The sequence below is a fragment of the Microcaecilia unicolor genome, chromosome 1, assembly GCF_901765095.1.
Source record: "Microcaecilia unicolor chromosome 1, aMicUni1.1, whole genome shotgun sequence".
In the NCBI taxonomy this organism is placed as follows: Eukaryota; Metazoa; Chordata; class Amphibia; order Gymnophiona; family Siphonopidae; genus Microcaecilia; species Microcaecilia unicolor.
Window position 1 is genome coordinate 673,419,033 of NC_044031.1, and position 16,271 is coordinate 673,435,303.

At 41.8% G+C, this 16,271-nt stretch overlaps 1 protein-coding gene across 1 annotated transcript in view; it reads left to right on the plus strand.

Annotated features, from left to right (window-relative positions):
- Positions 1 to 16,271, plus strand: part of P2RX3 (purinergic receptor P2X 3) — a 68,432-nt gene that overhangs the window by 50,260 nt on the left and 1,901 nt on the right. Inside the window, exons 8-11 of the mRNA XM_030190363.1 lie at positions 3,912 to 4,048; positions 5,535 to 5,628; positions 9,377 to 9,442; positions 15,449 to 15,526. Coding sequence (XP_030046223.1) covers positions 3,912 to 4,048; positions 5,535 to 5,628; positions 9,377 to 9,442; positions 15,449 to 15,526 — 375 coding nt within the window. The remainder of the gene's footprint in view (positions 1 to 3,911; positions 4,049 to 5,534; positions 5,629 to 9,376; positions 9,443 to 15,448; positions 15,527 to 16,271) is intronic.

Genomic DNA, 16,271 nt, shown 5'->3' on the forward strand with positions numbered 1-16,271 from the left:
GCTGACTGCACCACCTGCTTTTTTGATCCACTAGGAATTACTGATAACCATGTGCCCAAAATGTTTGACTAACAAAACACAGAAAGAAATCTATATTCATCCTACATCTAGGGTCGGCTTTAGACAAATTGGAGCTTGGGGCAGAAGCTTGGGAGACATTCTGAATATGAGATCCCTATTCTTCATCTTCTTCCCTCCTTCCTTATATGGCCCATCCTGCTACCTTCCCTCCTGCATCTTCCCCCATGGCTCAATCCCAAGTTTTTGGTCACCTAGTCTTTTCCCCCATAGTCTCTTTTTAACTCCTCTCTCTCTCTCCTACCACCTCTTTTGCTCCTTTCCAGGTCTCTGCCTCCTATTTATATGAACCCTTCCCAGTTCTTCTCCCTCCTACCATCTTCCACACCTGATGGGTCTTTCATGACTCTTCTCCTTCCTATATCCCTGCCCTGTCTCCTTTCCTCCATCCATGACTCTGTGTTCATACCATAGCCTTTCTTTGGTCTTTCACCTCTTCTTTCTCTTCCTCTCATGATTCTTTCTCATGTTCTTTGGATCCTGTCCCTGCCCCATCCCCAATGCATATATTCTTTGTTTAAATTTGTGAGGATATTTTATGTTTAAATGTCTTTACTATCATGGAAAATAAACAGCTTCAATAGCAACATTTCAACTAAAGCACATATAATCAATCATACTAACAAGCAATGACCAATTTTCTTTTAAACCCCAGGGCCCCCCCCCCCTCCATCAATACCCACCCCTCCCTGATACATAACTGACATCTCTCCAGCCCCAAACTACCCATCCAGAAGTGGTTATTAAGAATTAACTATCCAACCTGCCAGCTAAAATTCCACAGCATGTAACTGAAGAAACTACAATGCTCTTAGATTTCCAAAGTGTTGAGAAAAATAGACCATATTTTAGTTTTTATCATATTTAAGTAAGGGGTCCATACTTTAAGAAACTGTTTTTGTCTTGCGACCTCTATCCTCCACTGAAAGATGTTCCATTTGTAGTAACTCATGAATCTGATTGCACTATTGAAGCAATGAAGGTGGTGATGATTGTATCCACCGGAGCAAAAGGCATTTTTGCTTGAAAACAGCACATTAGAAGGAAACAGCAAACTCCACCTAAAGATGGACTCAACATAGTCCGTGTTTCAGACTATGCCTTCATCAGGAGTTCAAAATTAGGGTCAATACAAAGTTTGTGCTGAAAATAAATAAGGGATGCTAGAGTTATGCATGCACTGACTTTAGTTCTCACCAAGGAGAACAAACCACCAATTGACAAGAGGCATCTCAAAAAAGATATAAAGGAATTAGAGAAGGTGCAGAGAAGGGCAACGAAAATGATAAAGGGAATGGAACAACTTCCCTATGAGGAAAGGCTGAGAAGGTTAGGGCTCTTCAGCTTGGAGAAAAGGCGGCTGAGGGGTGATATGATAGAAGTCTACAAGATAATGAGCGGATTAGAGCGGACAGATGTGAAGTGTTTGTTTACACTTTCAAACAACAACAAAACCAGGAGACACAAGATGAAGCTAGAATATGGTAGATTTAAAACAAATAGGAGAAAGTTTTTCTTTACTCAGCGTGTAGTTAGACTCTGGAACTCGTTGCCAGAGAATATAGTGACAGCAGCTGGCCTTACGGAATTTAAAGGGGGTTTGGACAAATTCCTGAGGGAAAAGCCCATTGAACATTATTACATTTTTTTGGGGGGGGGGGGGAGTTTGCCGGGTTCTTGAAGCCTGGATTGGTCGCTGTCAGAGACAGGATGCTGGGCTTGATGGACCCTTGGTCTTTTCCCAGTATGGCGGTGCTTATGTATTTATTATGAATTAGAGAAGTACAAAGGTCAAAAGTTTTTGTTTTCAGTTTGACAGCTTTTTCCAAATTTGGGGATTTTGTTTTCAGTTCATGGAGCCTCATTTCTTTCATCAGTTATAAAAGTCTTTCCCTAAAAACAAATTTTCAAATATTCAGCATCGAAGCATATTCAGATATTGGCGCTGAACATCCAGGTATGTCCAGCCACCAGGACTTTTTAAATACCAATTGATACTCAGATATGGGCCCCAGTGGTAGTCCTAATTTTATCCAGGCATTTACCTAGTTAATGGACTGAATATCACCTCTGACCAGGTAACTCCCAATGTTGCCCCAGCTCTGGCCCCTGGGTAGGAGCCTTCATACCCGGTTAAATCCCATTTGAATACTGACCTTTTGGTTTTTACTTTTATTGATTTATTTACATAATGAAAAAAAACCTGTACTGTGTTTAAATGGGAAGGCAGCTAAATCTGCACAAAGATTATATCAAAAAGACAATTAACCTGACAAGACAACTTCATAACCCCAAAGCACACTATAGAGTCCAAAAGGAAGGCCAAGTCTTCACCAGTGCATGTAGGTCTTAATCAAAAGAGTTGACGTAATAATGACGACAATCCAAAGTCTGATGTTGACCATGTTTCACTGAAACAACTGCATCAGGAAAAGAAGCAAAAAAGAGAGAGACTTCACATTTAACAATTCTTCAAACACCTTGTTCACCTAGGTATCTTCACTGCTGACAAAACATGTCTACTAACAGTTCACTCAACTCAAAAAAACCTAATCCATGCTTTATATAAAAATCAGTGGAATACTTTATAGCTGAGTGGCATGAAAAAGTAGTAAACTATCCAAGGTCTGGTGAGATGAAGATTACAAAGGTTCTTTTTGACTCTAATTCTGAAAGATCTAGTTTAGGGTAAAAGTTCTCTGGTTGTTTTTAGATGTTGCACAGAAGAGTTACCCCAGGAGAAACAGGAGGCAGAGCCAGAACAGCAGAGGCTTGATGACAGAGTGGACAGAATGTACAACATGTTCTCAGAGCAGCAAGAATCATTCATGTTAATATGTCTCTTCCAAGTATTAGGTGACACAGATATGATGGTGCTATCCAAGAGGCTTTCACACTTCAGTTTTAATATACTGCCTATAAATTGCTTATCTAAGCAGTTTACATCAAGTTAAAAATCAGAAAGGGGCAGAATCACATTGAGGGATCTAAGTTACACCTTTAAAATATAACATAGGGACAGGAGGAGGGACATAATTAATCTAATACACATATTGGGGGGGGGGGAGAGAGCGAGAAAGAGAAAATGTAGATATAAGTGTGAGCGTTGCTCAGCGAATGTGACAACAGTGAAGCAAAGTAGAGCCTTGGGGGTGTTTATTAGCGAGAGGAAATGCTTTAAAAAAAAGGTGTGCATTGAAAGGGACTTTAAACCTTTGAGTAACAATTGAAAGCAGTTCTTTAGAATTCCAGAGAGTTGGGGTAGCAACGTCAAAGCAGGATATACTAGCTGCACGAGAACACATTTTCAGATGTGTAGGGATGACCATAAGATTTAGCCTACTGTTTTTATTATGTAAATGAATTGTAAAACATAACAAATAAAAATTTTTTCAATTACTGGTAATATAAATTCATCTTAGGGAAAGGTTTTTATGACCAATGAAGGACAGCCGAAGGCTCCATGAGTTCACTGAGGAAGCTAAGCAGTTCTGGAGTCTTTCCCCTTCCTTTTTCAATATTTTTGGGGCCTCTAAGATGGGGGGAGGGGAGAGAAGCAGAAGGGAGAGGAATCATAGGGACTGTGATGTGTTCTTTTCATCTCTAGGGATGCCTTGCGATGTAGGGGCCTCAGGTAGCTGCCTTGGTTGTCTCCCATCTAACTCCGGCCCAACCAACATCAGAATAAACTGTCGGATTTATTAACTGAAAAGTTAGGGAAAATATTCTGAGTTGAGACCCTGTTAAAAAAGAGAGTTTTTATTATTATGCTGGTGTTAAATGACAAAGATTCTGATCTGCACTTTTTACTGGATGTCTGTTTCTCTTTCTAGGGAGGCGTTATCGGGATTAAGATTGGATGGGGCTGTGATCTAGATCGGTCCTGGGATTATTGTGTCCCAGAATATACCTTCACCCGCCTAGACAGTATTTCAGAAAAAAATAACGTATCTCCAGGGTATAATTTCAGGTGGGAGTGGATAGGAAATGTATGCATTGTACATAGCTTTTATAATACACCTACACCACATATGTATGCCTGAAACACATATTCAGGAAGTATAAAGGAAATTCTATAACTGAGCGGCTGGCATAGATGCCAACTTTTCAAAACGATTGGGGGTGCTAAACTCAACAAAAGTGAATGCTCTCTAGTCGAAGTAATGGTGTTTGCTCAATTGGGGGCATCTATGGTGCCTGGTAGGAGCCTATTCTATAAGGCAGGCTTGTCCAACCTACAGCCCGCAGGCCAAGAAGCTGACCCACCAAGTGATTCTTCCCAGTTTGCAGCAGCTCAGCAATTCTCATAATCTTCCCCAAGACTCGGATCTATGAAAGCATTTAGATTTTTAAAATGCATAAATGCTTGAATATCGACTTTACACATCTAAAACTGAAAAATGTAATTCTGGCAAGGGGGGAGAGGTCTGGGCATGTTTTGCGTGGGACTAAGATGGGCCTAAAAAATAAAATAGATTAACATCGGGATTGTCACCTGCTACCCAGGACGTCCTGGTTTCCCCCAGCAGTTGATGTCCCCCAAGAAAATGAAACTATTAATGTACTTTAGGCTCTGTGATGGCATGTTTCTGAAATGGCCAATATAAATGTTTATGTTCTTTCACATAAATATTTATGTTGATATTTCATGAATAAGTGTTTACGTACTCGTTTTGATCTGTTTATGTTTATTTATTTATTTTGATAATATCTTTATTAGTTCAAAGGTAGGCCCAACATACAGCAGCAAGGGTTTTATATTTCTGAAACAGATGCTCTTGATATAAGTAACTGGTATGTAAACATCCATTTCTCCATGTACTTTAGAACATGCTATAAGTCATCATATCCTTTTCTAAAATACTAGCAGAACTTGAAACATTCCAACCTGGACATCTCAATTCTGATTTGTACGTTTTTTCTAAGGCACTGATTTCAGGTGCACACAGACATATCCTTATTGTAGGTATACAGGGGAATTCTATATATAGTTCTGAACATTAGGCGCTACTTCGGCGCCAAATTCTTGGTGCAGAAAAGTGTTCTAAGGGATGCAAGGTCCAAAACAGACAGAAATGGCAGATTCATATGAAAACATACACCCTGATTTATAGAATAGCATGTAAGTGTTTTTATACAGATCTGCAAAGTGGGCATGGTCATGGGAGGAGCATGGGTGGGTCAGGGGAGTTCCCTTAAAATGTGTACAATGGTATAGAATAGTGAGGCTCTATGTGCAACTTGTGCACTGGGATTTACACCTGATTTCAGTTGGTGTAACTCCTTGCATCCAAAGTTAGACGTGGATCCTGGTGCTACGTGCCGTTCTATAAAGGTTACTGATCCCGGAACACCCACCCATTATAGAATACCATTCAGCGCCGATTTTTTTCAGCCCCAAATTGGGAGCTCCATTTACTGAATCTGACCAATAATATCTATTTTTTTTCCTTCAGATATGCAAAATACTACAAGCATGATAACGGCTCAGAGTACCGCACGCTGCTGAAAGCCTTTGGGATCCGCATCGATGTACTGGTGTACGGAAATGTATGTAGAAGGGGATTATATTGTCATGGAATTTATCGATGGTGGGGAGAATAAGTAAAATTATTAAAAGCCTAGATAATATCACCTATGAAAACAGATTAATAAGTTGAGTTTATTTAGCAGAAAACTGAAGGGTGACTTAAAAGCAGTCTTTGAATATGTAAAGGTGAGTTATAGTGGGTTCAGGGGCCCTTTTACCAAGCTGCGGTAAAAAGGGGCCCTGTGGTAGCGGCGGTGGCCATTTTTGCCGTGTGCCAGGGTCCTTTTATCGCAGCGGGTAAAAAGACTGAAAATCGACATTGTCATGCTGTAAAACTGCACTTATTGTGGTCATGCAGGGGGAGCACTTACCACCACCCATTTAGGTGGTGGTAAGACCTCCCACGGTAACCCTGCGGTAAACGGACAGTGCTTGGCGCTTCCTGATTATTTCCGTGTTACTGCCAAGCTAATAATTATGGAAAAAATTTCTGTAATGACAGAAATGACACACGCTCAAGTTGGAACTACCACCGGTGGCCATGTTTGGCTGACGGTAGATTTGGGTTCTGCACGGCAACCCTTTAGTAAAAGGGCCCCTCAATGAATAGTTGTTCTTCTCCATTAAAGATGAAAAGTAACTGGCTTACATATAACAAAGAAAATTTAGGTTAGAATTAAGGAAAAATGTTCTGACTATAAGGCTAGTTTAGCACTAGAACAAGTTCTGTCATGAGCTGGAGGAATCTCCTTCACTGGAAGTTTTTATTTGCTTGGATGTAGGGAGATGAACTAAATTACTTTTTGAGGATCTTTCCAGCTCTTTCTTTCCATAATTCTAGGACTTGTACAACGGGAACTATTTATCAGGAAGGCTCTTGTATCCTAGTGCTATTTTTAAATATAATTTTAGTGATACCTTGCATATTTTGGATTTCCTGAGTTTTTCACTGACTTTGATACAGGTAGGTATGAATGTGTTCGATACATTGTATACCAGCGTGAAATATCTACCATTTATTTAGGGGTCTTTTTACTAAGGTGCACTGAAAAATGGCCTGTGGTAGTGTAGGCGCGGGTTTTGGGCACGCACAGAATCATTTTCAGCACACCTGTAAAAAAGGCCTTTTTAAAATTTTTGCTGAAAATGGATGTACGGCAAAATGAAAATTGCTGCGCGTCCATTTTGAGTCTCAGAATTTACCACCAGCCATTGACCTAGTGGTAAAGTCTCACGTGGTAACCGGGTGGTAATGATCTACACGTGCCAAATGCCACTTGGCGCATGTCCGATACACGTGGCAGAAAATAAAAATTATTTTTCAGCCACGCATATCGGATGCGTACCAAAAATGAAATTACCGCAAGAGCTACGCAGTAGCCGTGTGGTAACTCCATTTTGGCGCGCATTGGGCACATGTAGACGCTTAGTAAAAGGGCCTATTAGGGTCCAATATTCGGGAACTGCTGAGCTCCTAAAATTTACACTCTTAAATTTGTGTCCTATTTTCAGCCAAATTTAGGATTTATAACTTTTTAGCTGAAAATTCATTCTAATTTAGGAGCTTAAAAGTTACGCTCATAAATTGAAGGCTGCCCTTCATTTGCCCAATATTTGAGCCTAGTGCTGAAAATCTGCTACGCTCCTAACTTTTTTCCCTGCTTTATATCTGCCTCTGTTGCCACCTACTTTTTATGCTCCTAAAATTAAGAATTTAGTGAAATTTGGAGTAAACATTTATGCATTCAGCTCTAGTAAATTTTCAAGGAGGCCAATGAATGTCAGAAGCATAAAAACTTTGAATATTAGGCCTTTAAAATTTTAGGTTCTTCCTGAAGCAGGGATGAATTAGCCCGCCCTGCTGTGTATTTGCTTATCTTACTGCTGAGCCACAGTGATAAATCAGTGTTAGCCATTATTGTGCCAACCGGGATTGTGCCGCTACTAGCAAATTGGTCCACAGAGGTAGTATCTTGGCCCCAAAATCACTGTGAGGCCGACCCTATGTAATTGAACTAGATCTGAAAGCTTCTAATATCTACACTTTGTTTAATGGAAAATATTGATAAGTTGTAATTGATATAAGACAAAGGCATATTTTCAAAGCACTTAGACTTACAAAGTTCCATAGTAAGCCCCAAAGTGACCACATCAAAGCATCAAAATAATAGAAGGGTATGGGCGAGGTATTTTTCTGTGATTTAGTAGTATATATATTGCTTGGTGTTGTCTAGCATTCTTTTTCCTACCAAGTGCTTTTGACGTTTCTTAGCTACACAGAATTCACAAACAATGCTTTGAGAGGATATCTGGATTTGAAAGCTCCCTAGTGTTGTAGAGCTTCCCTGTTGTTAAAATTATTGTAGAATGGGTACACTGGTTGGTGTCCGTTATGGCCCCAAAGGTCAGATGTCAGCTTTGGCTTTGATCTGGTTCTGGGTTCCTATCTCTGGTGCCGAGTCCACTTCTTAGGGGCAGTGGGTTTGATAGTACAATAATACAATATACAAATATGGCTTGGCAAAAGGTATTTTATCTAGAAACTAGACTTTGAGCCCGTAAAAACGGGCTATTAAAGGAAGGGGGAGTTGAAAGGCCCGCCCCCACCGCCGAGTTCACCGCTGCCCCTCCCCCTCCGAGTTCGTGCCCCCCCACCGAGCCGTCACCACCCACCTTCCACCCGGCCGGGCCCTCGCTCCGCTATTGAAACAGCGAGGGTCCGGGAACGCAGCACTGAGCTCTGCTGAGCTGCCGACGTCGGCCTTCGTTCTTCTTCTCTGCCTGTCCCGCCCTCGTGTGACGTAACGTCGTCGAGGGCGGGACAGAGGCAGAGAAGAAGAAGGAAGGGCGATGTCGGCAGCTCAGCAGAGCTCAGTGCTGCGTTCCCGGACCCTCGCTGTTTCAATAGTGGAGCGAGGGCCCGACCGGGTAGAAGGTGGGTGGCGGCGGCGACTCGGGTGGGGGGAGCGTTAGACGGCAGTGTCCCTCCCTCAGCAATGCGCAGTACAGACCCTCTGTGTTCCGCCCCCCGTCATCACGTATTGACGTGGGGACGGGGCAGAGAAGGTCTCTACTGCGCATTTGCAAGTGAGTACGGTCACTCGCCGTTTATATGTTTGATAGGCTTACGGCACTTAGGGCAGAAAGATAATACAGCACTGCTTCTGTGTGTCTCAGGGTCTGCCTGATATCTGCCAGTGAAAGAGTGTCTGTCAGAGCTGAGAGGGGGTGTGGAATGGCTACAGGTAGGAGGGGGTGTGTGAATATGTGTCTGAAGGTGTGTGTATGTGTGTGTCTTTCTCTTTGTCCCTCTCTGGGTTTAAATAACTGAATTCTTTTTCCACACACCAGCCTGTGATATAATTTGGTTTGTTTTACCAAGGAGGTGTGAATTCCTGTGAAGGCACAGTTTATGGAGACAGTGATTTATTTCTATTGTTTTCCTGTGCACTGATTCTGGTCTGTTTTATTGTTCGGAAGCACAGTTGTTAAAGCATACAGAAGCAGGAATCATCCTGTACTGACATTCCCAGGGATCAGACTTGGGGGGGGGGGGGGGGGGAGCTGAAGGGATTAGGGCCTTGCACAACATAAGGTAATGCTGACAGTTGGCTATATAGATTTGACCAGTTCCTCTAATGTGTTGCTGGCTCGTTGGTATCTCTTATACATGTGGACAAATAGCATATCTGTCTGTTCATTGTCTCCCTCTCCCATTGCACCTCTGCTGTCCCTTTTCCCTTATTGAATCTTCTTCTCATATTTCAGGCTGGAAAGTTTAACATCATCCCCACTTTGATCAATTGTGTTGCAGCTTTTACGTCAGTGGGAGTGGTGAGTGCCAAACAACTGTTTACCTTTTTTAGTTTTATTCCCTCTCTCTCTCTCTCTGCGTCACCTTTAATTTATGCCTGTTTTCTTTTCCACTCTGTAAATAGTATGGAAGGAAAGTGGAGATGTCTTAAGTCTTCACTGAAAGCTAACGTATTTGCTCGCATATAAGCCACATACAACTGTAAGCCGCGGATTTTCTGTCTTCGTATAAATGTGCCTCTGCATAAGCTGCATATAAGTATTAGCCACCGCTCGGGTGTGCGTGCACATTATTGTGTGCTGAATGCTCGAGTGTGTGTGTTAACTTGCGCAGTACAGATGGCCACAAATTGTAAGTTTTATACGCAGATAGGAAGCAACTAACCACATGCGTGTATCCAAACAAAACTAACAATGAAAGCGCACATATTTAGGTGCTGAAGAACAGGCACTGATGTGTGCTGACCCTTCTGTTTTTATCTGGGCCTGCGCACAAAAGCTGCGCTTACCACAAAACCTTTGTGCGCGTGTGCCAAGCATGTTCCTTCTACCACTTTCAGTTTAATGGTGTGATTTAATGGTGCATAAACTTTTATAAACTAAACAGAAATCCAAAGAGTAGGAGTGGACCAACAGACCTTCACAGTCTACCCTAAGGACCCAACTTAACTTTTTAAGCCCACCCACATGATTCCTGCCCCGACGATTATTATACCTTTGACCATGTCTCACAATCTCCTTATGCTCATCCCTCAATCTCTTCCTCTCCATCCTTCCTACTCCTTACCCCTCCCAATCTCTTCTCCTTTTGCTCATCCTATCTTTGTTTACTTCTCCATGCTCAATTTACATATCCTCAAAACCCCACTACTACTATGTTTAATACAACTTGTAACATTCTCCTTCAAGACTTTGTAATTCTATTTACTATGTAAGTCGCATTGAGCCTGCTATGTGTGGGGAAAGCGCGGGGTACAAATGTAATTAATAATAATAAAATAAAAATCTTTACATGTACTTGACCCAACAAGGGACAGTGTTTCAATGGGACACACCCTTCTGCTTCAGGGGTCATCCACTCAAAGTAGAAACCCAAAAGTAAATGGGTGATGTTGAATAAAGATTGTTATTTAGATAATAAAAACAACAAAGCAGTGGAATCAAATGCATTTATTGGAACAATACCCGACGTGGCCACGTTTCGCCCTCAGGCTACATCAGGGGTACAAACTATAAAAACAAAACACAAGTATAAAAACATGTATAACCATACATATTAACAATGTCATAAGCATGATTCAACTAATAAAAGGCAATTATTTAAAAAAAGATTCAACATATATAAAACAATCCTTTAAAAGTTCTAAAAAACATGTATAGACATACATGATATCATCTGTAAAACAAATATTTATAATTATCATTAAAATCATACATCACATAAAATTTTATCAGAACATCTACAATTACTCATATCACATTTATAACTCTCAATATAAAAATGTTAAGATCATACAATTAGAATCAAAACAATTCAATGCAGAGGGGAAGAAATTTCTTTATACATACCTATCAAAAGTGTATATAAATATATCATATACACTAGTATTTCCCAAAATCTAGTTCTACATAGATACAAAAACAAAAAATAAAAGTATCATCAGACAAGATGCATATCTAAATGTACACAAAACTTTTAAAAGACTCTAGACATTCTAGTTTCTCCACTGATATTCTTAACACAAAACCAAAAAAACTCCTTAGAAATAAATAACCAGTCCACATTACTGCTAGAGGCAGGAAACAATTCACTGAATAAAAGACTTCTCACAAAAATATAACAACAGAGAAAGCACTGCAAGCACTCAATCTTAAAAACACCTGGCTGTGAAGATCTCTTGGTCCACCCCTACTCTTTGGATTTCTTTTGCACTTAATGTAGGAGTTTTACCTTTACCCTTGTTTTTGGTTTTTGTGTATAAACTAAACAGAAACATGTATTAGCTACACCCTTATATTAGCCATGACCCCTCTAGTCAAAACGTAAAAATGAGTATAAGCCATGGTTTATATGTGCGAAAATATGGTAGTGGAGGAAAGGGCTATTAGGAGAGAACATGGACATCTCCCTCCCTGAAATAGAATCAGTTCTTTGTATTTTCCCCTTCTTTTTCTTTTTCTCCTCCTTCTTACTTTTGTTTCCCAGTTATTCTTTTCACATGGTCTGACTTCTCAGTGGAGAATTCTGGAATTTATTAGAAAGTGTAAGGAATGGTAAAGATGTATTTCCTAGCAACTTGATGAGAAGTGTAACAACAACTAGGGATGGGCTGTCATTTACAATAGCATTAACAAATGAAAGTAAGCCGAAAAAAGTACGCCCCCTCTTTAAAGAGGGAAGAGTGTGCATTTTTTTTCTAAAAGCACATGTACGTGCGAACCATCATACATGCATGACCCATTTGCTACTATCCCCCGGATTCTATGTAAGGTACCCAGATTTGTGTGGCTGAAATGCATACACAAATTAATTGAATAACAAGCTCAGAATCATCAATAATTGGGTGCTAACAACCAGTTATTGAAGTTAATTGACTTCCATTTGAATATGAGTACACAATTCTGTAAACAGCAAAAAAGTACCAGGAGCCTTCACAAGCGGGGCTAAACCTTTAATTGTGCATCACATATCATTGACCTGACACGGGCCGTGTTTTGGCGTGCAGCGCCTGCGTCAAGGGTCGTTTGACTGTAATTATCTAAGAGGAAGAGAACAGCTGAAAGCTGAATTCACATCAAACGTGACTAAAATCTGCACAAAATACAAGCACAAAATGTCTGCTTGCTCCACACGGGAGCACAGCATCCCTCTTACTCCAGGCACAATCTAACAGTAAGTGGAGCAAGAGGGACGCTGTGTTTCCGTGTGGAGCAAGCAGACATTTTGTGCTTGTATTTTGTGCAGATTTTAGTCACGTTTGATGTGAATTCAGCTTTCATTCTCTTCATCTTAGATAATTACAATCAAGCAACCCCTGACCCAGGCACTTTGCTCCAAAACACGCCCCCCCATGTCCGGTCAATGATATATGATGCACAATTAAAGGTTTTGCCCTGCTTGTGAAGGCTCCTGGTACTCCGTTGCTGTTTGGACTTTGTTTTGTGCTTTGAACCTTCTCTTTATTTTTGTTTGCACAATTCTGTAAGGCAGCGTGCCTAGCTCCCATAGCATGTACCTCAAAGGGAGCATCATGGGAGGGGTATGAGCATATGTGTAGCTATAGAATACTGGGTCAGCATGGGCAGTGGCATTTAAAGCAGGTTTCAGCAGGCATAAGCATGGCACCTAAATTTTGAGTGTGGGAATCTGTGCTAAGGTCCCGATTCTATATATGGCACCTAAAATTAACATGCGATAGGCAATTACACCTAAGTGTATTCTAAATACTGCATGTAAATCTACGCACGGTATTTAGAATACATTTAAGCGTAGTTCATGCAACTAAATCTACGCGCCTCCATTTATACCATCAAAGGCTGGTGTAAATCCCTGTGCATAGATTTACACACACTGGCCCATAAAACGCCCATTTCCATGCCCCTAACCTTTTTGCCTGCACACGTTAGAATTTAGCCACAGTACGTTACAGAATACACTTAGCAATGTACATGCATAAATTCTAATTTTTGCCAATTAGTGCTCATTATTGCTTGTTAAGAGCTGTTAACGCTTAACAGCTTGTTAAAACAATCTATGTACATAGTTATAGAATATGCCTAGATTTACACGCAGAACTGCACGTAATTCTAGGCACACTACATAGAATCCGGGGGTAAGTGCAGTTCTATAAAGAGCGCATGCTCTTTATAGAATTGCGCTTTGCACCGATCTTCTCTGGCAGCCATTTTTGAGTGCAATTTATACAAACTAGCCCTGTTTGTACAGAGGGTGTATTCTTAACATCATTACTCCCACAATGACAAAATGGCTAAAGAAACCTGAATAAAATGAATATCAGCTAGATAGAAAAGCATTAGCATCATATCTATGTTATTTAAGTGTTCTATTGCATTACTTATTAGGTGTTTTATTGGTATTATGCTGACATTATATTATATCTATGTTATTTGAACATTCTTCCGTGCTGTTTATTATGGTATTGTTTGTATTGTATTGACATCATATTTCCAAGTTTACCTCATTTATTATATGTATTGTATTGACATCATATTTCCAAGTTTACCTCATCTCTCTATATAAAACGCACCTCCAACGTTCTATGAAGCCTCTTTTAGCCAAAAGTGAAGGGGGTGAGATCCCATTGTGTCTGCCCTGCCCACGCGTCAAACATGATGACGTCGAGGGCGGAGCAATGACACTCAACCAATCGCATCGCTCGGCAGTGAAGCGTCAGGGAAGGAGGCGGCGCTCTCGACGTCTAGCCTTCCCTTCGCTGTGTTCCGCCTTCTTCTGACGTCAAGGATGACGTCAAAAGAAGGCGGAACACAGCGAAGGGAAACCTAGACGTCGGGAGCGCCGCCTCCTTCCCTGACGCCTCGCTGCCGGAACCGCCACGGGGGTAAATTTTAAAAGAAGAAGAAAAAAAAAAAACGATGCATGGATGCGAAGGGGGGGGGGGGGCATGGATGCGAAGGGGGGAGGAGAAGAGGGCGGCCCAGGCTGGGACATGGGAGAGAGAGGAGCATGGATGCGAGGGGGGGTCATGGAAGGGAGAGAGGGGACTTGCTGGAAAAGGATGAATGGAGGCGGCAGGGGACAGAGGAGCATGGATTGCAGGGCAGGCCTCAGCCAGAGAGGGGAAATGCTGGATAGGGATGAATGGAGGGGGCAGGTGACAGAGTAACATGGATGGCCATGGATTGGCACGGCAGGGCTCAGGGAAAGGGGAATTGCTGGATAGGGATGAATGGAGGGGACAGATGGGCATGGATGGATATGGATTGAAGGGCAGGCCTCAGGCAGAGAGGGGAAATGCTGGATAGGGATGAATGGAGGGGGCAGGTGACAGAGTAACATGGATGGCCATGGATTGGGACGGCAGGGCTCAGGGAAAGGGGAATTGCTGGATAGGGATGAATGGAGGGGACAGATGGGCATGGATGGATATGGATTGCAGGACAGGCCTCAGGCAGAGAGGGGAAATGCTGGAAAGGGATGAATGGAGGGGGCAGGGGACAGAGGAGCATGGATTGCAGGGCAGGCCTCAGCCAGAGAGGGGAAATGCTGGATAGGGATGAATGGAGGGGGCAGGTGACAGAGTAACATGGATGGCCATGGATTGGGACGGCAGAGCTCAGGGAAAGGGGAATTGCTGGATAGGGATGAATGGAGGGGACAGATGGGCATGGATGGATATGGATTGCAGGGCAGGCCTCAGGCAAAGAGGGGAAATGCTGGAAAGGGATGAATGGAGGGGGCAGGGGACAGAGGAGCATGGATGGCCACACACACACACTCTCTATCACACTGTGTCTCACATACACACTTGCACACACTCTCTCACAAACACACTCACACCCAGACTCACTCTCTCTCTCACACACTCACACTTTCACTCTGACTCTCAAACAGTCACTCTCACATACACTCTCCCAAACATACATACTCCGAGGAAAACCTTGCTAGCGCCCGTTTCATTTGTGTCAGAAACGGGCCTTTTTTACTAGTTTATTATATTTATGTTTACATTTGGTCATTTTACTATTGTTACAATGTTAACAAAATTGTAAGTTTTATGTTAAACTGGACCTGCTGTACACTGACTTGGGTGAAACTGTTCATAAAGGCAGTTAATAATCCCAATAAATAAATAAATTATAAAAAATGACATGAAGTGAAACATTTCCAGCTGCCTGTCCCTAGCAACAGCATTCTCTTTTGTGCAGTACTCTTCTGTTAGGAGTTAGGATATGGTAAAATGTTTGATATTTTTTGTCAGGATTTATTGTCTGTCTAACAGGGATCTCGCTATATTCTGTGCCAACTGGCTTCCTCTTTCCCTGCAGGGTACTGTCCTATGTGACATCATACTTCTCAACTTCCTCAAAGGAGCTGACCAATACAAGGCCAAGAAGTTTGAAGAGGTTTGTCTCAGAAAGTATTAATGTAAAAAATAGCACTGTACCAGCAGGAGGCGCCATTGGGAATAGTGCATTCTATATGAAGGGGAACATAAACTATTTTAAGTTCACCCAACTCTTTAGAGAATTATATTAGAGTAGGACCTCAGTGGAAGCTTCCAGTTCCTGCAGCTTCAGCCTTGACCAGCAGGAGTCACTACTGGGGAAAATGTAGATGCACAAGAAGTAATGTCGAAGTAGTGGGTTAGCGGATTGATATCACAGCATCTGCAAATCTCACTGTTTATCAACAATAGTGGTCATGAGTAATCCCTTGACGTCTCAAAACTCAGACTCTTGCCTACATAAGGACAAATATTTCCATGAAATTAAATGTATTAAAAGAACATAAACATGAGAAAGCAATACTGATTATATTAATTTGTTTGAACTGGCAATTTCTTTCTGTTCCTTTGGATTTTCAGCTCCATTGGAACTAGAGTTTGGTCTGTTGTCATGAACCTTTATTTGTCATGATATGGAGCTTAATCCCCTCTTTTATATCCCCTCTCAGCTTACCATAGTTCAGTCATTGCCATGTCAGTCCTTCACTGAGGGCCACAAAGCAGAGTTTCTCCTCGGACTCTGCCATCATGGGCTTCAAATGTGGCCACCCTATGTCTTTATTCAGTGATGACTGCCCCCCCCCCCCTCCCACCTCCATTACCCCTACACATCTCTAAAGGGCTGAACAGAGGAGTGGAAGACC